Source organism: Gordionus sp. m RMFG-2023, chromosome 2 (assembly GCF_954871325.1).
Source record: "Gordionus sp. m RMFG-2023 chromosome 2, tfGorSpeb1-WG-v2, whole genome shotgun sequence".
In the NCBI taxonomy this organism is placed as follows: Eukaryota; Metazoa; Nematomorpha; class Gordioida; order Chordodea; family Parachordodidae; genus Gordionus; species Gordionus sp. m RMFG-2023.
In genome coordinates, this window is record NC_088776.1 from 23,924,999 (window position 1) to 23,950,629 (window position 25,631).

At 26.0% G+C, this 25,631-nt stretch overlaps 1 protein-coding gene across 1 annotated transcript in view; it reads left to right on the plus strand.

Annotated features, from left to right (window-relative positions):
* Positions 1-521: 521 nt before the first annotated feature.
* The window catches only part of LOC135925044 (protein kinase C iota type-like), a 35,213-nt gene continuing 10,103 nt past the window's right edge, over positions 522-25,631 (plus strand). Inside the window, exons 1-7 of the mRNA XM_065460194.1 lie at positions 522-625; positions 11,686-11,807; positions 12,208-12,297; positions 21,447-21,497; positions 21,761-21,846; positions 22,859-23,489; positions 25,203-25,327. Of these exons, the coding sequence (XP_065316266.1) occupies positions 573-625; positions 11,686-11,807; positions 12,208-12,297; positions 21,447-21,497; positions 21,761-21,846; positions 22,859-23,489; positions 25,203-25,327 (1,158 nt within the window). The 5' untranslated portion in view covers positions 522-572. The remainder of the gene's footprint in view (positions 626-11,685; positions 11,808-12,207; positions 12,298-21,446; positions 21,498-21,760; positions 21,847-22,858; positions 23,490-25,202; positions 25,328-25,631) is intronic.

Below are 25,631 nucleotides of genomic sequence, written 5' to 3' on the forward strand. Positions count from 1 at the left end.
TCCAAAATTTTTTTTTGAAGGGAGACCTCCCCCTACTGACTGTGGTCCTAGATAAAAATAACTAGTTTGGGATTGTTGTAAAAATCGGGTTGATAAGATAACTCCGCACTAATGAATTACTTGTGAAAGCTGCGATTGAAATGTGAAGGTAGGATTATCACTTAACCTAATTTGTTATGGTTGCATGGAGTCATGATTTAAAAATAATGTAGGAATTCCTCATGGTATTGGATAATCGTGTTTTGTAATTAAGGGTTAAGATCACTAAAAAATAAAGAAGTGCTGATGCTGAGAAATTTTTTATCATAAAATCTGCTTGATTGGATATATTCAAATTATCTAAGGCTTAGAAGAGTACCTAGCGAGTAATTTAGTTATTATTGAATACACAAACGTATTTATATTAATCCCATATTTTTAGAATATGTATCGGTTTTATATATCTTAAATGTATTGTTAGCACAATGACATTTTGTTATTTCAATATGATACATGTGTTTTAGTTTAAATTACCATTTTAGGCCAATAGTTGCGTGACTAAATTCAAGGTGTTTTGGATTGCATTTACAGTTATGACTATGACTGATACCAATTCTCAAATCAAAGTTAAAGTCGCATATAATGGGTATGTAATATAGAAAAAATATATAAATAATGATAATTTTTAACTCTCGTTACAATAACGAACTATGTTTTAATATAAAAATATTTTAGTTCATTTTTTCCATTTTCAAATTGCTTATTGAAATTATTCATAAAATTTTAATTTTCATATTAGTTTATAATAATTTTGTTTCTTAAAATGTTTTTATAACCAGGTAAATTTTTTATAGTAAAAATTTTATATATGCAGATTTTTTAGCCATAATTTGATTTTATTGTATATTCTTTCTATATACAGTGTTGTGATGATTTAATGAAACATATTGATGATTAAATTAAAACCCATCCATATAATATTAATTTAATCATCAATATGTTTTATTAAATCATCACAACACTGTACATAACAGGCATTTAAAATTTATTTTATAGTTAAGCAGGGGCACTTCTTTTTGTTTAACACATTTTTTAGAATTACCTTAACTTACTATAGGACTTTAATTAAAAATGTTTATTTAATATTATTCAACTGATTTTAATCTAATATCTATATACAAATAAAAATAAATAAAAACATACTAAACTATAAGTGGGCTAAATATGGATGGACCTAACTTATTCTTATCTTGGCCTATGGGTGTTTTGAGTCTGGATAGCAAATTAGCAATAGTCTAGTTTTTTTTATCATACCTGTTATGATATTTTTAGTCAATCATAATCCTAAAATACATAATTTAGAAATTTTTTTATTAATACAAAACAATCATAAAAATGTAACTAAATACTTTAAATGCCAATAACTACACAACTGAACATATTTTTCAAGATTTTGATTAAATATTAATAAAACTTAAAGTTACTTATACCAGGTATCTAAAAAAATTATTGTTTTTAAATCATGTAGAAATTATATAATGCATAAATTAATTACCCTTTTACCTACATTTATTCTAATATATTTTTGATTAAGGACAAAGTTTGCAAGTATCCTCATTTGTTTTATTAGAACTTTCTCCTTTACCCATGCTATTCACATTAAGAATATCATTGCATTCACAAATGTCTTAAAAATGGAATGTGTGATATAATACTATCTTCTAAAAACAAATCATCAAAATGTGTTATGAATAAAAAACACAAACTTCAGATTATAAAAAAATACAAAGAATAAATTTTTAACTCAAATTATTTATAAATTATTTATTTAATTTTTTTTTGACATGAGACATTGTTTTTTTTATTTGCCAATTTGGGAAAAGAGTGAATAATAAGGTTAGGTTAAAGGATGTAGCAAAAATACTATGTCAGTCTTAAAGAGTTAAACAAATTATCTAGATTATTCCAATAAAGCTTTGCTAAGAATATGTAAATGTTGTAACTCGATAATTTTTTTAATTTTTAAAATATTATTTAGACATTTAATTAATTGTACATTGCAGTTTTTGTTTAAATACTCATTTTTATTAGATAATTTTATTATTCATATTCCAATAATGAATCAAAAAGTGCATATTAATTATTTTAAAAATTTCTTACAACATTGTTTAATTTTTAAAAGAATATTATTAGATTTATAAAGTACATATCACAAATATAATTAAAGAATATATTATAATTATATATAATACATTCATTTAGCTATTGCAGCATTGAAGAATTGTTAGTAATTATCAGAGAGTAAAAATTATTAAACAGCATCAACTTATTTTGTGCCTCCTAGTAATCAATAATAGATAATCTTAGTTTGGCAGTTATATAATCTCAGGCAGCTATGAAATTACATGAAAAAGAGTTTGTATTGATGAAATAGATTACATCACCCAAAACAAAAAAACTAAACCACTTAAACTATAATACAAATTATTTAATTCCACAATATCCTTATTTATTTCTTTCCTCTAAAACAATTATAAATTTATCTTATGTAGAATAATTTGATTTTTTTTCAGAAACTTTATGTTTCTTTTATTCAAATGCACAATGAAGTCTTTAGAAAATGGGGTGTGGCCAAAATCTTCAAATAAAGAGTGTCATGAGATCTGTTTTAAACTATAGAATATTTGATGTTATAGTTACAATTTATATTTTATTTAAAATTTATTTTAAAATATTTTTAAAGAAAATTAATTTTTGTAACGCATTTAAGTTCCCATTGTACAGATAAGGAATAATTTTTTTTACAGAACAATAAAATTAAAAAAATAATGAAGTTCACTTTTCTTATTGGGTTAAAGATTATGCAAATTTTATTTTATAAGCCATTTAAAATATTTTCATAGATTTCTTTTGTATAAATTGCAATTCATCATCACTTATTATTTCTTTTTTTAAACTTTATCACAAACTAAAGGATAAAAGAATTACTATCCAAAAATAATAGAGTCTCGATTAATGATGGAATTTTTATTTTTTAATTTTTAAAAAACTTTATTATTATTTTTTTTATTACTAACATTAACAGTCCTTATAAAAATGTAATGTACCAATATTTTATTGTATATATTTTATTTTTGCAATTTTAATAAAATTGAGACATACAATAATTTTAGGAATGCATTATTAGAAGATCAATGGATTGCACAATTCACTAATATCTCTCATGACTAACCAGAATCACGTACTGTCAGCTGAAGATGGACTTTATTATGTTTTTGTATCCCTAGATTCATAGACGATCTTACTATCTGGTCAAATGGGTATGTGTCCCTTTTAAAAAATATAAATCATTACCATAATTTAAACATTTAAATCCCCTTTGATGATATCAATGCATCTCTTCAGTTAGTCGAACCTTATCAAGTTAAGATATTATAAATAATAATATTAAAAAAACTATATCAAATAATTAATTTTATGGAAGAAGAAAATGTTTGATTTGATTTATGACAACAAAAATAATCAAGACTTTCAGAAAACGTTTAACTTATATGAAAAAACAGCATGCTAAATGTTTTCCAGCGATAAACAAATCTTAAAAATTTCTTGATTATCACCTTCATTATAATAGATCACATTAATCGGCATCTTATAAAATCAACATATTATGCAAATGCGGAATTCCACTGCAGACAGTGTCCTTGAGCGTTACAGTTAAATTTTTAAAACTTTTATTTAATATTTAACGTTATCGTGCTAATTCCTATCATTTCAAGACAAACGAAAGGGTGGAGCGGATTACTACAATACTGAGGAACTTGAAAGATACCGATTACTACATTTGAGACCGTTCTCCATCATGGTTTAAGACGGCCGTTTAAAAGGTTCATCCTGCTTTCGTATTATAAAATCATTTGAGTACTCGAACTAATATTTGGTTCTCAGCTGAAAATTATCTGTCTCCACATTGATTCTTCCCAGGATTGACGTATTTGAGTCTTTTTTGCTTCTGCTGATATCAACAAATGCCTTTTCAATGCCTTATAAAAAATGACATAATTAGAGATTTTTTTAAGTTAAAATATACCTTATAAAATGGAAAACTTATAGAATCTTTTTATTGCAAAGACTAATCGAATGAAATGATTACTTATAAGCACCAAATTTATTCGGATCCTATTTTTCATTAATAAATATTATTAATTCAAATCCTTTTGGGTTTTGACACTCTTCATACCTCTTTTTTTTGCTGAGAGCAGTTTCACTATTAATATCAATATTTCAGAAATTTCCGTCGGAGATAGCCTATCTTTAATTTTGAGGATTTCGATTCAAATGAGTTGAATTACTGCGCGATATTTAATCATAATGTAACTTTAAAAAATGTTTTAAACACAAAACACTAGCAGACAATAGTGTTGAGTATGAAAATAAAAAATACGAACCTTTAGCTTAACTGAAAAATTGACAAATTTAAATAGTTGCTATTAATTTGATTCTCTGATGTTAGCATTCATTTTAATTTACATACTATTACTAAAGTCTAATCGGGCCAAATTTATAAAACCCGGGCACGATCCCTAACGATATTTTTTTATTTGTCTCGAAAAGCCCGACCCAAAGTAACAATTATTTGTCCGCCTTGCCTGGCCCGAATTTTTTCAAATATAGAAAAATTTAATATTTTTTAATAGTAAAAAAAATATTCTACAAATTAAAAATATTGGCGCTTATTTCTTACAAGAATTTTAAAATATATCAATTTATTTTACAAAATTAAATATATTTAAAAATTATAGCCTGACCCAGCTCGAATCGAAATTATTTTTAAAAAATAGGCAGGGCCGGAATTGCTGATAAAATTATTGATTATTTATATTTATTGCTTATTCATCATAAAAAATGATGTAATCGAAATGGCATAATGATTTAAGTATACAATTTATGATTAAATATCCCCAAATATTGCCCCCATTCTTCATTTATTCTCCCCCCCCCCCTCCCGAGAAATATATTCTAGTTACGACCTTGATAGGGAATTCAAGCCCTCTAGAAGATTTATAAATAAAAATTTATTTACATTATACTAAGATAGCTGTGATCCAATCATTAGGACAAGCCCTTCACGCCAAACTCTAGTTATGATTGGGAGAAGAATCTTCGTGCATAACATAGGATAAACTGTTGATTTTTTTAAATCTAAAAATACTTAAATATTTTGATGACTCTTATATATAAAAAATATGTATATTTAATTTAATACTGCATATTTAATTTAATACTGCATCGTATGCTAGTGTTGAATGATTATTTAGTCATAGCTTATACTTTCTAATCGTTGCTCTAGACTTGTAGATGACATTTTAGAAATGTTATTATTATTGAGATGTAATAAAAAAAAATAATATATATTTGAAATTTCAGTCATATTTTTTATTTGTGGAAATAGTGATACTTAAAAAATATTTTAAAAAAAATTCTAAAGTAGGGTAAGAAGTAGCTATTAGCGCGTTACTTTTTTGAAATCGGTCACGATAGCGCGCTACATAGCTTCTAACAACCCTGGAAAATTTTAAAAAATGTCCAGGTTTATTAAAAAAATTTCAAATGTTATTTCCTGTATTTTTATGTAAATAATTCAAATTAATACTATACAATATAGAAAAAATAAAATTTACACCATCCCCTCCCTTAATTTTTTTTAAAAAATTTCCTAAAAGTAAAAATTCTATTCTTTTGATATGCAAATCAGTGGCATATCCATGATTTTCCAATGGGGGGGGGATTTTGTGAGTGTATATTTATATGTACTTTACCTAATTTTTAGTACCTACAAGTTTTATTTAATATACATATAAAAGCATTTACTGATAATAAAAAGGTATTGTCTGGCCAAAATTAAACATTCACACATAATATTGAAATAAAAATGAACAAATTTAATTGGCAATTTATGATATGATCATTATTAAAAATTCCACACTATTAGTATCTATCAAAATATTCTTATAACAACTTTAAGAAGAGCAATGCAAAAATATCCCCATATGGAATGGGATTCATATAGATTAATATTCACCAAACCTCAGAAGCAAAGTAAGAAGGAATATTCAAAGAGCAAGGAACCACATCTCCCCTAAACTAAAAACATTATAAATAAAATAGTTTTATTTTAATAAAAAATTTATAACTTATGCTTAACCTGATTTTCATAAAATATATGCTACCTACCTTTACCATCTTTTTCTTCAATTTGTATTTGTTCATTTTTTTAATGCTCATCCTTATTTAACTTTTATATTTATATTTCTTCTGTTCTACAAAATGGAAGTAAAAATGAAAAATATTTAAAAAATTCTGGATATGTATTAATAATTAAAATATTATAAAAAATACTTATTAATTCCTAACTCACTAATAATTTTGAATTTGACAAAATAATCATAATAGGTATTATTAGAAATAATGATAATGATAAAATAAATTACCGTTTTATTTCGATCTCTTTAATTAAAAATTTTTCCATTTTATTAATATTTTTGAATAATGTTTATATACTCACAAGGAAAGGAAATTTTAATAAAATTTATTTAAAAAAATATGTTTTATGTTGGAAAATTGATATTCAAATAGGGATGTGAACAAAAAAAAAGGTCCAGATCCGGGCTCGGGTACAGGAATAAAATTTAAAAAGGACCCGGGTTCAGGGAACATAAAAATAATGACTCAAAATAAGATTTTCTTTCATTCATTTATTATTATACTTTATATACATATTCATAATTTACAAATAAAAAATTTAAAAAGAAATAATTTATATTTTAAATGTTTTATTCAATCGCACAATAATAATATCTTCTAAAATATCATCCTTGAAATTTCCACGTAAATTATACAATATATATTTCAAATATGAAAATTCACGTTCTACCTTTACCTAAAATAGAGTTATCTTTATAAAATTATTGTACTTGTGTCGCCGGTACAGCCATGAAGATTCTAGATAAGATATATAATTCTAGTATATTGAAGAATTTTCTTCCCAGAATTTTAAAATATTTGAATCCTTATTTATTCTCTTAACTTCTGAGAACTTTTCTATTAAAGATGCAATAGGCATTTTTTGATCCTCCTTTCTATCTGATGATAATAAGATTTTTTTTCTCTATCTAAAAATAAAATTTCGAGATCATCAATGTTGCTATCATTATTATTAGTATCACTACAACCAGTAGGTATTGTCGTAGCCTCCAACATATTGTAAATAATGGAGTTTTGCATATGCCATATTAGCCATTTGTTTTGCTCAATACTCAATAAAACTTATCGAGGGTCTAAATATATAGAAGCATATACAACACTATTTTGCAAATATTCTTGCTTTCGAATTTTCATGTTTTATAATATTTCATATAAAAAGGGCTTTAAATTTTTCTAAATCTAATCGGCATCTAACCATATGCCATAAAAATCAAATAAACATAATTGTTCTGATTGTAATCTTAATATTGTTATTTTTAAAGGAACTAATACACTAGTAAGGTCCTTTATTTGGCACCAATCATCTTCCGACAAAATGACTTCACATCTCCTATAATAAAATCATTGCAGAAATCTTTCAAACTTAATATCTAGCATCATACAAATTGAGGACCAACGTGTTGTGCATTATCATTTAAATTAAAATATTATTACTTGCACTACAAAATAATTCACTTTCAAAATAATCAACATATTTCTATAACATAGCATATTAAAAAATTTACATAATAAAATATTATTACACTAGAAAATAATTTATGATATCAATCTCTAAATAAAATGGAAGTCCAGGAAGAAAATTGAAAGAAAATCGCGAAGATAAAATAAATAATTCCACAAAAAAAAGTTATTAAAATTTAAAAAAATTTATATTATTTTTAAAATATTTTTATGACACCTATAACCCTTGGACCCTCCACTTTTAAAAAGGGTCAGGGTTCGGGTACAGCCAAAATTCGAGGGTCGGGGTTCGGGTTCACATCCCTGATTCAAATATTTTCAAAATTTTGTCTTGGGGGAGGGGTAAAATTTTTATTAGCTTAAAATTATATTTATGAAAACAGTCAAATTACCCTTCCCCCCCCATTAATTACGCGCCTGATGCAAATCAATACCCCCCCCCCCCGTTCTTGTAGGTATTGCTTGACAAGATTTTATATACTAGCAGCGCCAATATGATTTAACTTATTAAAGATCGCTTGATAATTTTGTTTAAAATATGTTAATCAATTTTTGAGTTTCATTTCATTATTTTTACTATATATTAGTGATCTGCATCGGGCCTAATTTTTCAAGCCCGGCCCGGCCGAAATTTTTTTATAAAGTTTTGTCCGGCCCGAACCCGAAATTTTATTAAAAAAAATTTGACGCCCCGGCCCTAATTTATTTAAATATAGAAATTAATTTTTATAATTACTCAAAATAAACGATATATGTTATACGGCGTCTACTTTCTATAAATAAGATCACATATTTTTATTTTACATAAAAAATTCAACATAAAATTGATAAATTTAGATATATTTTAAAAAATTTCTAAGGCCCGGCCCGAATTTTTTTTTTCATATAATTATGCCAATTTTCTTACTCAAGGATACCAACAAAAATATCGGGCCCGGGTACGGGCCGGGCTTACTTTTGCAGATCTCTACTGTATATATTGATCAAAATGAAAGAAATTCGACACCCTCAAAATGCAAATGAAGTAAAGATGACCAATTAATTATAAACCAAATAATTATCATAATTGCTCCAAATGAATTTCTTTATTTTTGAATATAGCTGTAAAAATTAATATTTTTATCCAAAAGTAAGTTTACTCATAGATAATCGTAACATTTATCCATTTTTATAAAAAAAAGAATTGGGCACCTCAAACATAAAAATGCCTTAAAATAGAAATCCTCTAATGATCTTTCATATCATATGGCCTATGGTAGGCCAATAATCGAGCTGCATGGGCCGATCTTAATTCCTTTTGAACTGAGATTGGTTGGACATGAGCATACATTCACTCATGTTTTAAAATGTATTTCTAATCGGATACGAACCTCGACAAAATTTTAAATTTTGTTTTCCGTTTTTATTATGAATATTATTTTCAACTAGACTTTTTTTTAAATTATCGTTTTGCGCTTATAATTTTTCCACATTTTGTTGAAATATTATAGTTTTCAAACAATTCAGTAAAAAAAATTTTCTGATCGGATCCTATCTTTGAAAAAGAAATACTCCGCCGGAAATAAGCCTGTCGCAAAGCTTTTGGGTAATTTTATTGGAGATTTGGAACTTCTCTTAAAACTAAAAGAAATTAAGTTTGCATGTTGAATATTTATTGGCGCCGTAACATTTTGTATAAAATATTAATAAGTGAATCAATTTTTAAAATTATGTTTTTTTTACTTTATTTTCAGGCCCAAGTTATCAACATCTGTTTATATTGTCAGATTGAATGTTTTCTAGTATTAGTTAAGGATATTCACTATATAGTATATTTTGAAATAAAGATTTAAAATTATATATTAACCGGGTTCAATATTTTTTCCTGAACCTGGAGTTAAACTGAACCCGATGAAATTTATTATCTGGTTCGAAGCCTCTGAAAATTTGCTGCATATCAAATTGAAATAGGAAAATTTCCCTGGTCTGCTTAATCATTCAACAATTTAGTAGAGGCACAAAAGTTATAAGATATGATATAGATAATAATTTGAATAATATAAATTAATAATTTTTTTTTCTATGAGTTGGATTTTGTAATAGCCTCTTCGGGTGTTCCTAAAATATAAACAACATTTGCCTAAGCTTGGAATGTAACAACATGCTTATATTATGGATTGCATAATTAGTTTAATATTTTTTTTAATGATGGTTTTTGAAAAATAATTATCTTGCATAGATTTATAATTTAATAAAAAATATTCGTATTGTTTCCGAAATTAATTTAAAATTATATATATTGTTTTATTACTTTTAAAACAAACACATTTTTAAATGGTCGAATAACTTTTTTTTATAGGTTTTATAATTTTGTTGAGACAATTAAAATCACAGTAAGTTATATTATATTAATTTTTTTCTCAGAAGATAAGAAAAAGGGGAAGAAGTAAAAAAATTAATTTTTTCTTTAATAGATACTGGTTGCTTATAATTTTCGGGTTATTATAATAAATGTTACATCATCAAACAAAATGATTTTAATCAAAACCAGATATTATAAAATATATTTATATTCAAATATTTTTTTTATAAATCAACGGATCAAATCTGTTTATATTCAAGATTCAGTACTACCTTAGTTATATCTGCATATCTTTCCCAAAGAAGATAAAATCCGTTCTGTAAGACCTATGAATTAATACGAAGTTTTTGATTAAGTGCATTAAGTAATAATTTCTTAAAAATGGAATGAAAAATTATGAATTCCCACCTATAATTTGTAATTTTGTCAATTATGCGATATATCGATTTTGCCTTCTGACAAAATGTAATTACATTTAAATTTTATATCAATTTTTTAAGAAAAAAGGTTATTGATTATTTTGAATCTAGTCCGTTGTAACTAAAAAAGGAAAATTTTGCTATTTAAAAGGGGGGTATTAAACGTTTAAGATAATTCGAGGATAATAGGTTTGAAGAATACGACGATCAAAAAATAAAAATTAATCCGTTTGATTGAAAATTTTTCTTAAAGGGTTAAACTAAAAAAGTTGGCACATTACCACACTCGAGTAAATAGAAAAGAAAAAAAAATTAAGAAAAAATGAAAGGATAACGAACGAAGTTCTCATTTCGAAATCGGATTATCTCATTTTTTAAAGTTATTATATACTTTTCGTTGGCCATTTAAATAAATAAATAACTTTACTATTTTTTTTAAAAAAAAGAAAATGCAAATTAAAAATTTATTATCTGCAAAATCTGAATAAGAAAGATAAATATATATATTTAAATGTTACCCAACGCTGGGGATGGCATCCACTCACGTAGAAGCTGAGCGTGAAAATTTATAGTATTTTTCGGTGAAAGTATATTTCCATGTTATATATAAATATATATATATATATTAGGAACGAAAAGGCCTTGCTACCGAAATTAAAAATAGATATTGTATTGTTCTTCCACTGAAAGGGAGTTCTTAAGGTACAAGTGTCAAATTATCGGACATTTGTTTTAAGGGTGCAGAGAAGTTCGCTGATCTTAACGCCCTAGCGATTATGTTGTTTACTATACTATGGCATGAGGATCTTTTTAATTAAAAAAAATAAAAAAGTTAATTTTTTTTATAACTTTAGCATTTCAATTTTACCTAATTTCTAAGCAGGGATTATGTTGTTCTAACAAAATCCTCATTTATAACCAAGATTTTTGTATAGTAAAAAAAATTGCCTAACCAAATAAATAAAATATAATAGATATAGATAACGAACCTTTTATTAATCTCTCAAAATCAAATAATTTTTTTTAAACATCAATTTATATCTTAAATTTACAAAAGAGGAAAATTCATTCATTTTCATTGCTAACTATTTATAAGTTGGAATTAACCTCCTCATCTTTGAAAGGATAGAAGAAAATTGAAGGCTCCTTACTTATCCATGACACGCGATTCTTTAAAAAAGATGATACTGATCAATAAATTTATTGCTCTATTAAAAATTTTAGGGACATCCTGGTTACCTACATAGACCAGTTCATGAACATTGATACACTGAATAAAGAGATGGTCGATATATGTCATTTCTCTGACTCAAAGCCATTCACAATGAAATGGATTGACGATGAAGGTAAACAAAATAATAATTAAATAATGAAATTATATTTACATTCAAATTTTTTTTTGACTCAATTGTCTATTTTTTTTGCCTCATTTGTCTATTTTTTTTGTATCGGACTGAAGACATTGTTGAAAATCGGTCCAATCTTTTTTAGATATTTAACTCACTAATTCTTTTTTTTAAAATCAAAACATTCGCAATCACCTAACCCTCCATCCCAATTACCGCGAATTCACGGCGAAATATACAAAATATGATATAAATATATTTTACATTAATTGTAGTATACTTCACTGCGAATTCCGGCTAACTCTGAATGCAGCTTCGCTCAACATCGTTCTACTTCTAACTTTTGTCTTAAAATATTAGGTTTTTTAAAAATTATTATTAATACAAACATTTTTAATAGGAGATCCATGCATGCTAACAAATCAAAAGGAGCTTGACGAAGCTTTGAGATTGTACGAATTGAACGAGGACAACGACATGACCATTCACGGTAAAATATTTTACCTATTATAAAAATTTATTAAGAATTTACATAAATTATTATATTACATCACTTACGAAAATATTTAGCTAAAATTTTATTACTAGTGTTGTTAGTTACTTTTGAAAAGTAGTAAGCTAGCTATCAGCATTTTTATTCATAAATTTTAATTAAATGAATTAAAATAAAATAAAATTAAATGAAGAAATAATTGCATTAAAATCATATTTATTTTTACCTAAAAGTATATATAAATAACACAGTGTGATATTTATTTTTCATAAAAATTTAGGCTTGAATTTTTATTTGACTTTATTAACAATAAACCAATCAAAATTGGTCTTTAAAAGGCTTGCTCGTTTTTCTCCAAAGATAAGCATCCTCGGACTATAAGCAAACATACAGAGGCGCTTGGTATAAATAAGAAGGCATGTCTACTATTTTAAAGTAGAGGGAGGGGGATTTTGGGTAACCTTTATACAATTTGATATTTTTAAGCCTTATAGATTACATAATTTGGTTTTACATTTTTTTAAATTTAGAATTTTGCTATAATTTTATTTATTTATTGTTTGTAATGAAACATTCTCATTTTTAGGGGAGTGGGCGAGATGCAAGGGATATCAATGTTATATATTTTGTTTAATAAACAGATTTTAAATTCTGGAAATCATCTTATAAAAATAGGGTTTAAGGATATATAAGTATTAAACATATTTTTAAAAAGTAACTAGTAACTTGAAAATTATTTATTGTCTATATATTTCAAAAAAGTATTTTTCTCAAAAAAGTAATCAGTTCGTTTATCAACATTAGTAATTACAATGAATTTATAATCGAATTTCAATATATATCATGTAACCCGGTTTAAATTTAAAATTGAATTAGTGATTTCATTTCACCTATTTATGATCATTTTCGGGCATTTTTTTGTTTCTTTTAACAATATAATTTTTAGAAAATTATCCCCAATATTTTTCGAGAACTTGGAATGTACTGAAACCGTATTGATAATTTGGGGTTCCATTTAATGATGTATATAAAGTACTTATACATTTAAAATTGTTCATACATAGAAGTCATACTATTTTGTGGTTTACACGTTGAATACATTACATTGGGTATTATAAATAAAGCAATTAATCGACTTGCTAACCATAAAATAGCGATAGAACTGACTCTTATATATGGACATTTAATTAATCGCCAATATAGTAGTATATATATCATTGGTTCCTTCTGGTTTCAGAACATTCCAAATCCCTTATATTTTAAAATCATGTAATAAATACTAAATTAACTATACTTTTTCACTCAATTTTTTTAAATTTTAATTCTTAATATAACGGCTTGTTTTCATCTTTCAGACCTTAAATTTTTTAAAATTGTTATTTTCATAAATCTTCTATTCATTATGAATCAATGTTAAATACTAGTGTTATTAAAAAGATGGTTTGGGTCGATTTTTAAAAACAGCCCGATGAATATTTTAGTCAAAAATATTCATAGCTCGAGATTTAGTAAATAGATGTCCAAACCTTTTTGCCCTCTATGAGCAAAATCTTCAGGCTTCCATAATATTATTGATTATAATAGAAATCTGACCATTTTTAAAAATCGAAACCATGCTTTTTAACAACACTATTAAATACGTCCGCGACTCGTGGAGTTACTCATTAAAGGATATATTTTTTTTTATTTCTTATCCAAGTTTTAGAGAAATTTAACCTATTTTCCTTAAATTTTGGTTAATTTTAAATATTTTTTTTTATTAGTTTATTATGAATTTAGCAATTAAAAAACCGGGTTGACCAAACTACAAATACCTAGGTAAACTGCAAATGATTAGGTAATTTTTTTTGATATATTCTCTATTAATTGGAGTCAAATTCATTTCTTATGATACAAATAACTTATAAAAATAAATTATTAGATATATTCAATAATAAAGGAATATACAATAATTGTATTTCCTTCTTATCTCATAATAAATAGTTTTTAATTAAATATAATTATTAATTACATGTTAAATTTCAATAATATTAAACCCGCAAGTTGTCGATTATTATTTTAAAATACTATTATATATAAAATATGATAAAAAGTTATATATCATAATTTACTCACTACATGGTGGAGGGCTATGTATAATATTTAAAACAAAACCATTCGCCTAAATTATTGTTAATCAAACGATGTACAATATTATTTTGTGTCATAATATTCAATAATACCAAGTGACTATTTAAATAAAAAAAAATTAAATATTATTTATCTTGATTTATCTAACAGTATTAGTAAATGATTAATTTATATAATTAGTATCATATTTATATAAATATTTCATAACACGATGGCATTCATTCATCTACCTATTTTTTTTACCTCATTTTATCGGAATATTACAAGATTACAATCATAGCAAGTAGGCAGGCGCGTACGCAGGAATTTGGTCTGGGGGGGGATAATAAATTTTTTTAAGAAATAATATTTTTAATTAAAAATACTAAACATAAATTTATTAGGATTAATAACTTTTCTAATACACAATTTTAAACTAATGTGAATTAAAAAAATTATATATATAAACCGGCATTTAAATGTGAATCATAAAATATAAAGTGAATATAACCCACGATATGAATCACCTAAATGACCCAAAATTGAAATTTGAATTTTTTGAGCTTTTAATATATATAAAGTATAAAAAATTTAAATGTTGTAAATATAAATTAATACACAAAAAGTTTCTTAGGAATAATTGTATTTTGTATGTTTTGAGCTAATTTTTCAATTATCAATCCTTGCTTGGCGTTAAATGTCTATGAATATTCAAAAGATCCAAATCATTCAATCTACTTTCAGATGTTGTATTTCATAGGTATGTTTTTCACAGACTTGCAGGCCCGGCCCCTGAGCCGGACCGTATTTTAATTTTTTTAAATATACCCGGACCGGGCTCGTAATTTTTTTTTTTAAAAACATCCGAGCCGAGCTGGGCCTGAAAATTTTTTTAAAAAAAACCCGGGCCGGAAAAAATTTTAAAATAAAATCTGGGCCTGGTCCTGCAAATGGTACCTCTGCAAGGCTCTGTTATTCTTCTTAAAAAAGTGAATGTTCTCTCATTAGTTTACTAAAGAGCTGCTAATATATATATAACCATTTTAATAATTGGGAGTATAATCTAAAATGATTTTTTGGGACTGTATCAACCATAGTTAATCTTTTAATCATAGTTATTCAGCTAATAAGGCATCATAAGATATTTTAACATCTTCATGATAAAAATATAACAAATATTTATATTTTTTTTCTATCACCATATGAAAAAGGTTGGGAGAGGGGACATTTGTTTTATAATACTCTTCTACTGATCCTATATTAATGTTTTGATGATGAGCTTGCTTGCTGCAAGTCGAGGGGGACAAATATTTAAGACGTATAGCTCTGCTTTTGACTCAACAATAACATATAAAATATGAAATTCTTCAACAACACTAGCTCTATTTCCTTGAGTTCTAATAAAATGCTCTCCGCTATTCTCATCTTCTTAATCAAGTCAATGTTATGTTTTTAAAAGTATTACATAAAATAGTTGTATAATTAAATAATACATTCTAATGAGAAAAAAAATTTGGAATAAGTATTGAATCCAATAATTTTCTTGCTTCTGAGGAAATATTTCTTTCAAGCCATTGTGATATTTCAGTAATAGCATTAATAATCAGCTCTTCTAACTCCAAAATAGCTGTTACTGTGGCGGAGACTCGATCTCGTTGGACAAGCTTGCAATTTTTTTCTCCTGTTGGACAAGGAGTTTCAGAGATAATTATTATTTTATTAGAAATTTAGATAAATATTACGCCACTAAAATTTGAAAATAATAGGTAAATTACGCCAAGGAAAACTTGAAATCGAAATTGATTGATAAAATAACTTAGTAGATGAATGTGATAAATAAAATATATATATATATATGTATATATGAGATAAGAATAAATATTAACAAATATAAATTAATATTAACAATAATATTTTTGAAAAATATAATCCGGCATCTGCATTTTTTGGCTTTGGGGGGGATTTGTCCCCCTGCCCCCCCCCGCTGCGTACGCGCCTGCAAGTAGGCTATATTCATTTCAACAAAATTATATTAATTTTTATCTAATACATTTAATAAAATTATTCAATCATAAATAGATCGACATTAAGTATTTTAAAGCTTACAAATAATAATCCTTATCAAGTAACCTTATATTACTTTGGAAATAACATATTATGTGAGTGTATATATATATCAGGCCCTATTCTAGTTTCATCCATTGAAGCGGTTTTTTTAACAGCATTAAACGAATATTTGAACACGAAATTGAAATGTATACAATGATTTTATTTGAAAATTGATACATATAAAAATATACAAAAAATATAATTATGATCAAATATGTTTATAAAATTAGATGGAAGATATGAATAGACTTATTGCTTAAAATAAATAAATTGATTTAATTATTTTACAATTATTACATTATAAAGTTTGTATAATACGGATTCAATTATACAATATATGTAAGTAAGAAAATATTTATAACTATATTACAATTGATATTATGATCAATGATTGAGTGTAAAACTAATAAAAATAAAGTTTTAACAATGTAGTTTTGGTTGAGATGTATCTTTTAATGCCCAGAAGGGCCTGATATATATATATTAAATTTTAATTAATAATCTTATTTCATTGATTAAATTGAAAAGGTAATGATGTAAAAGATAGATGTGAAGCCATGCTCTTCATTGCTAAGATTGCAGAAAAATACTTCAGTTAATTCAGCATTTAATCAACTTGATGATGAAGTAGTAATAGTTGGAGAATTATTGTTAACTGAAGATGGATATGAATGGTAATAATTAAGGATAGCTAACGTCAAAATGGGTGATAAATAAGCGATACTAGATGGGGATTGATTAGAGGTTAAAAAATACTTGGAGATTTTTAACTGAAATGGAAATATTAATGGTAATAATTAAGTATAGCTAACGTCAAAACGAGTGATAAATAAGCGATACTAGATGGGGAATTGATTAGAGGTTAAAAAATACTTGGAGAATTATTGTCTGCTGATGATGAAATATATGATAAATGACTAATACTAGATAGGGATTTGATTGAAGGTGAGATAGGTGGAGAATCATTGCCAAATGAAATTGGAGAAATCGAATAGTAAATCATCATTAATAGATAAAATAGTTGGTAAATAGCTAATAATAGGTGGATATTCGATTGGAGGTGGAAAAATTGTGGGAATTATTTTAAACTAATGGAAATATGAATTATGCATTCTCAATATGACTAATAATATTTGGAGGACTCGACGTTAAGTTGGCAGCAACTTGCCTATTTTTCCATCAACCAAGTTTCTAGACACTGATATTATTATGTATATGTTATTGAAATCCATATAGAATCAATACCAACGGGTATTAAAAACAATGTTATATTTACCATAATAAGTAATAAAGACAATATGAGCCTGAAAGAAAAAGGGAAAAAATTGGTGTAAAGCGATGTGTGTGGCGAGTGGACTGGTATATTCAGTTACAACAAAAAATTACTATATAAATATCAATGATAATATAACTGCAGAGTTGTTAAAAGCTACTTTTAAGTATTGCGCTACCGCTATCGCTATCGCTATTTGTCAAAAAAAGTAGCTCGCAATTAGCTACTATCTTTTAAAAGTAACTTTAGCTACTAAGCTACTTTTTATAAAAAAAATTTACAAACAAATTTTTTATTTTTTGCTTATAATGTTATGGTATAGTAAATATATAAAAATCAACATTTATAAATATTAAAATATAGTTAGTTTTGATTATAAAAAAATGAATGTAATAAAAATAAATATTATGATAATTTGTTGCATTTTAGTAATAAAATCATTTATTATCATCAAGCTATAGCGACGATCAGAAAGTATAAGTTCTGCCTTACTAAATAATCTCTCGACACTAGCACTTGAGGGTAAGGGCGTATTTAATCTTATATACATATTTTTAATATAAGATAGATTATCAATAATTTTATTTGCAAGTACATCGTATGTCTGGCATCCTATTATCATTTTGAGGGCTAATGCCATAGATCTTCTTTTTAAAGTCCTAGGATCTAGCCAATGGCCTGTGATTCCCAAATAAGCTCAAAAATATTTAATCAGGTCAATTTATAAATATAAATAAGTTTTTATCTTCTGTTATGTGTCCATCTATCTCCCGTGGTACATATATATGATATCTCTGATAACTCTACTATTAGAGCATCTTTCATCATTTTAAAGTTATCTGCTATTTTATTCATTAGTGTCTGGCGGCATACAATTATTGTACCAGGGGATAGAGTTTTAATCATCATGGTAAATGAAGGATTATCAACCAAGGACATTGGCTGAACTGTATAAATTATAAAATCAACAATAACTTTATCAGCCAATTTCTGAGAAATATTATCATTTACATTATTATTTAATTTGGTTTGATTTGAAATAGTCTTTTTGGATGTAGAATCGCCTATATTAAAATTATTTAGATGTTTCTTATTTCCTTAAAACTCATGAATAGTCTTATAAAATAAATATTATTATATTGTAAAAATTACAATTTACCTTTAGGTGTTTCTTCAGGTTATAGCTACTGGACTAATTTGAGGAAATATTTTTTTTACATTTTAAACAAATAAATTTGAAGCCAATTTTGGATTATATATTTATTTAAAAAAATTTTCAAATCTAGGGAATGGAAAATTTGTATTATAGCTATTAAGAACATTTTATTCCCTGGTATCTTCCATTTCATTAATATCATTGCCTGAATCACTTTTAACGATTTGGATATCCATAGGCGATGATATTTTAAAATATTAACACGTGATTTAGGTTTATAATACAAATGAAAATATAAATTACAAATTGAAAATATATTTCAATTTCAAAATTAAATAATAAATCATAAAAATTATAATTAATTATGATATTATATTTAAAATTTCATGTTTATACTTACCTTCATTATATTTTTTAAAATTCAAAAAAAGTAGCTCGCTAAAAAATTAAATAATGTAGTCGCTATTAGCTATAGCTACCAAAAAAGTTAGCGCGCTTATTTAACAACTCTGATAACTAGCAGTGGATCTGCAAGGATGGCTTATTTAGCAGTTCACAACAAAACAATATAATCATATTATTGCAGCAAACCGGCGACCAAATCTTAAAAATTTGGCAATTTCAAATCGTTATTATTCGAAAATGAAAAATTAGGTAGAAATGATTTGATTTAAAATTTGATAATTTATCAGGGTATTTTAAGCTCTATCACATAAAAACTGTCAATTGAACAATTCAGGTGTGGTATAGGCGCTATCCATTCCACGATTAGAAGGCTAGCAGTATGATTGAAATGCTTTCCCCAAAGCTGCACTTGATGCATGAAGATGCATCATTTGTGCCCAGCCTCTTACCATCAATGCATCATTTAAAATTAGATTGTAATTAGTAGTTAATCATTCATCACTTATTGTTAATGTAAAATTTATCATCTAAATCTAATACTTTCTATTAATAATTAATGTTCCCTCATGACCAAAAATTGCAAGAGACAAGCAACGATAAAAACAATTAGCATCTCCAATAACTTTTATAGGGCAAATAATTTTCCAATAGATGCCCCTGAAATGATTTTAATAACCTTTGAGAAATAAGGTCTTCCTCCCCAATAAAATTTATTATTACATTTAAGTGAAATATTATAATGTAATCTAATAAGGCTTAATTAATTTAATGCTGAATTAATTTAAATATTTTTCTATAATCTTAGCAATGAAGAGCATTGCTTCACATCTATTTTTTCCATCATTGCCTTTTAAATTTAATTAATAAGATTATTAATTAAAATTTAATATATATATCAGGTCCTTCTGGGTATTTAAAAATACATCTAAAATTACATGGTTAACACTTTATTTTTTATTAGTTTTACACTCAATCATTGATCATAATATCAATTGTAATATAGTTATAAATATTTTCTTCCTTACATATATTGTATAATTGAATCCTATATAATATTTGTAAAATCATTAAATCAATTTATTTCTTTTAAGCTATAAGTCAATTCTCATCTTCCATCTAATTTTATAAACATATTTGATCATAATTATATTTTTTATATATTTTTATATGTATCATTTTCAAATAAAATCATTGTATATTTCAATTTCTTGTTCAAATATTCGTTTAATACTGTTAAAAAAATTTCTTAACCACCCCTCCAAAATTTTTTGTCTGCCCCCCCCCCAATGGATGAATCCAGAATTGGGCCTGATATACATATACTCACATTATATATTATTGCCAAAGTAATATAAGGTTACTTGATAGTGTTTATTAACAATATAATTTACCGGCGAATGACTTTGTTTTAAATATTATACATAGCCCTCCACCATGCATATTATGGTAATTCAGTTTATTAAAATAAACGTTTAAATAACTTTTCTAAATTATTATATTTTCTATATAGTAGTATTTTAAAATAATAATTGCCATCTTGCTGATTAATATTATTGAAATTTATAATGTAATTATAATTATTTTTAATATAATTATGTTAATGGATTTAAACTATTTATTAAGAGTTAAAAGGAAATACAACTATTAATTTATATTCCTTTATTATTGAATATATCTAATAATTTAAATTTATAAGTTATTTATATCATAAGAAAATGAATCTCACTCCTATATCAAAAATTATTACCTAAGCATTTTTAGTTTGCATTAGTATTTGTAGCTTACGTAGGCATTTGCAGTTTAGTCAAACCCATTAAAAACTATTATGATTAATTTTAACAAATGATAACTTATAAAAATTTTAACGAATCGAAAAAAACCAATATTAATTTTTAAACCGGAACGAACCGATGTTATTTTTTTTAAGAATAACCGTAACGGAACAGAATCGAAATGGAACTTAGTGTTTAGGTTTGACATCCTCATGAAAACTATTTTAAAACAGCAAGACATTTTTTCGTTCCTGACAGATTTTATTATATATATAAATGTTTATTTGTATATAATTGTATTTCTCTCGTAAAATATTTATAGTTTTTTCCGGCAAGCCTGAAGCACCTGGATGTTTGTGCCCCGGAGAAGACAGTTAGAATTTATAAATTTTTATTTAATATAATTAAATATTTACTAAATTCTCTTTTTTTTACAAATTGCTAGTTTGTTCACATTGAATGCGCCAAAAATAAATAAAGTTACTCTAGCATACCTTCTATTGGGAATATACGATTTTTTTTATAAAGCTGCGACATCTATCATATCAATAATGACATTTTCCCCTTTGGATCTTCAATGTGAACATGCGTGGAGTCTAATAAATCAAATAAATAAATAAAAACTCTTTTATTTAGAAAGTGTCTACAGGAGGGGAGCTAAAAGATGGAGAAAATTGTACCGCATAAATGGACATTTGTTTCAGTTGAAACGATTTAGTAGGGTAATGATGAATACCAATATTTATACAAAACACGTGTTTAACCCTTGAGTGGTAAAGGTGGAAAAAATAACTCGAGTGTTTGGGTGGAGCATAGCCCGGCATCATTTTAAAACAGCTATATCTTACTCAACTTTCTATATTAAGTTTTGGTGGACTTTTATTAAGTTAACCTTAAATTAGTTATAAATATTAAAATTTTTGAAGATTTAAATGATTAAATAAAGGTTTTATGAGAATATTTGTAAACTTGATATTTTTACTATAAAATTATATTTAAAAAACATACAATAATCAAAATTTTAAATAATTTATCTTATGTTAAAATATACTTTTTTTAAAAAAAATGTATATAACTTGAAAAAAATTTAATAAAAATGCATAAAACTTTGTAGCATGGAGGCTACCGAAAATCCAGGTTATTAACAATTTTTTTATAATAACGATATAAAAATTTCTGAGGTGATAGTATGCTCTCTAGGTACCACTCAAGGGTTAAATTTAATTTGAAAGAATCAAATTTTTCCATGTTTGTAATTTATAGGGTAGGTATTCTACAATACTGGAATACATTTCTGGTTAAATCATATTTTTGAAATTTAAAAAACACCCTCAATACTGGCAGAGCATAGCATCCTACATCTAATAAAACTATTTTAATTTGTTGATTTCGTTTTTCTTTGGTTTTACTTTAATTTAATTATCTAACCAATAATATATTATTTATGATATAGAATTTTAGAACTGTTTTTAATTAATAATGAAAATAAATAAGAAAACAATAATTGAACCTTAAATTTAAAGAAGGGTTCGGGTTCAGTAAAATCTCGTTCGATTCTCAGTCTTGGCTTAGAGCGGTAGTAACTAAAATTTTAATCGAAAATAAAATCGCGAGTTTTTTTTATATTGGTTTCTTCCATATGGATTTTTTTACATGAGTTTCTTTTCCGATACTTATAATAAAAAATCTTATATTGTTTTTTTCAAAAAAAAACATTTTATAAAAAATTAAAAGAAAGCTATATGCGTGCTATGTAGCGATCGAATATGGGGCTTAGGGAGACAAGGTTTAAAATGCTTAAACTGCAAACTACTTATTCACAAAAAGTGTCATAAATTTGTCAAAATAACATGCACTAATGCTAATTTTAGTTGGCAAAGTATCGAAAATAATACCAACAACGGTGGAAGCATATTAAGCGAAAGTAATGTCCAAATTTTTGATAAAGAGGAATATTTTGATACTCGCGACACTGGCCTAACGTTTATCCAAAAAGAGCATATGGAGGAAGAAACGATCGATAAATGGCACAAAAATGATAATAACAAAATCGGATTAATGGGTGTAGACCAGCCGTATGCCAAGAAGAAGATGTCGTTCGATTCTGCTCTTCATCACGTTGACGCAAATAATTTTGTCTTCGATAAAATACGAGCCGATTACAAAGTCAACGATAATGGCCTGTCTAAAACCAACAAAATCTCGACTACTAATTATGTCGATAAAGTAGGAACCCCGGGTAAATCAAAAAACTGTATAAAAAATGGAGTCAACAGCAATCTCAAGAACTACTCTAAGCCCTTGCTCAAAGATATATCTCAAGAATTTCCTATTATTACCTCAGGGATGAATGGTTCCGGAAAAAGTTTTGTTAATGATTTCATAAAAAATTTGAATAAAGTTTTTTTTAAGTTGGAGAGAAATGTAAGATTTTTATTTAATAATTCTAAAGTTGCAACAATATTAAACTCATACATGCGAAGAGAGTTGAGCAAACGCGAATGCTTGTATTTAAAATACTACAAAATAAAATGTATTTATTTATTACATTTTACGATTTTCAGACGAATACAAATATAAACTTTTTTATTATAAATTGAAATTATTTTTTTTTGTCAGGTAGATACTTTATTTAAAAAACAAATTTTCACAAATTATTCTTTTACAAATTATAATTAAAAATATATATTAAAAAACAAATAAGCATATATTAAAAATGAATTTTAAAAAAAATATATATAAAAGAACTGAGGGAAAAAAAAATTTAATAAAAAGGGTACAAATTACCCTAGTGAATGCTTAAAAAATTGGACCCTGCTGACAAGTAAAATCCTTCATTGGGGTCCCCTGAGATCTGCCTCATTTTTTCCTATGGTTTTAATGAAATGAGAGCATCACTTCCAAACATGCCTAGGGTATTGGTAACGATTGGGATAACAACGGTGTTGGTGAGGCAAGCATATTTGTTTTTTTTAGGATTTCGGCCTTTTCGATGGCAGAAAATGAGAGGTTGGACTTGGCGGCAAAATCAACACAGGTATAGTCCCAAGCAAGTGGGAGACCATTGGTTCAGGGAATGAGAGATATGCCATCAGGGCATATGGCGTTTTCGTTTGAGAGGCCCACTGGTTCGAGGGTGGATGGAATATTAACTTTTTTAAGAGCAGCTAGGAGAATATTGTTAATAGATTTATGACGCGGTTGTCTCCATGGGAGAACTTGCAGTGCAAGGGATGGTAAGATTTCGATTCGATGGGATGGCCGAAGTCGATGCAAATGGAGGGAACCACGGCATTACAGCCTGCGGAGGGCTATGGAAATGCGTAGCTGTTAGCCAGTCAAGAGGAGGCCAAGATTGGAACTGGGGATGGCTTCCAGCCATTCGTAACCTGCGATTGCATAATCTGTGACCCGAGTTAGCGAAAAAATTAACATCCTATTTCATTTCTAAAATACCGAAAGCGAAAACACAAGTTTTTTTGAAGGTGATAAGGAGATAGTAATTGAAGAAAATGAGTTTCTATATTGAGCTATTATATTTATAAGATTTTGCAGGGATTATGTATGACAACTTCAATATCTTCTAAATGCAATTTGACTATTATGAATGGAATATTTTTTAAAATATAATTAATAATATAGAGAAAACCAAATGTAATATCTAATAAAAATAAAACCAAAATCATAAATGTAACGATTTCAACCACCAATTTATTATGTGCTTTGCAAAACAGTTTTATTGATGATATTAGCAATTATTACATATGATATGCGACTGCTGCAATAATAAATATATTATTTATAATGTTTACATATTACTGCAGATATTCGATAATTTTAGAAAATGGTTAATAATAAAAATATCGTAAGTTAAGAAAATTTGATAGTGTGGTATTACAAAATCGACTTGCATATTTATTTATGTTAAAATTTTCGTCAAAGTATTATTTTAAATACTTTTTTGAAAATATTTTGTAGATATTTAGTATTTATATTTAAATATTTTTTTTGAAGTGTATTTGTATTTGAATACAATTTTATTTAAATTAATATAAAATTTACCATTTTTTTACCACAGAATTTAACAAAACCGAAAAAGCAATTCCCTCATCTCAAACATCCAAGATGAAAATTTTATCTTCCGATAATGGATTAGTTTATAGCCCATCTATTGTTGGTGAAATAGATACTAGCCTAGCAGATGTAATATAAATTTGATTATAATTATTGCTAGTACCTGGGCTTAGCCGGTTTTTAACTACACCCAAATTATTCAAAATAACGAAATTTTAAAAATTTCTGACCAGGCCGATAAATTGGGCCAGACTTGAAAATGGGAATTTTTCCCAGGCCCTTGAAAAATTAAAACGTAAGTCTCTGGTACTATTTTGACATAATAAATGTAATGAAGATTAAGTTAGATGATGATTATCATAACCATGTAATTTACTTGATTAGTTAGGGTTTGAAAAAAGAATGATTTTTTGATTTAAATTAAATTTATAAT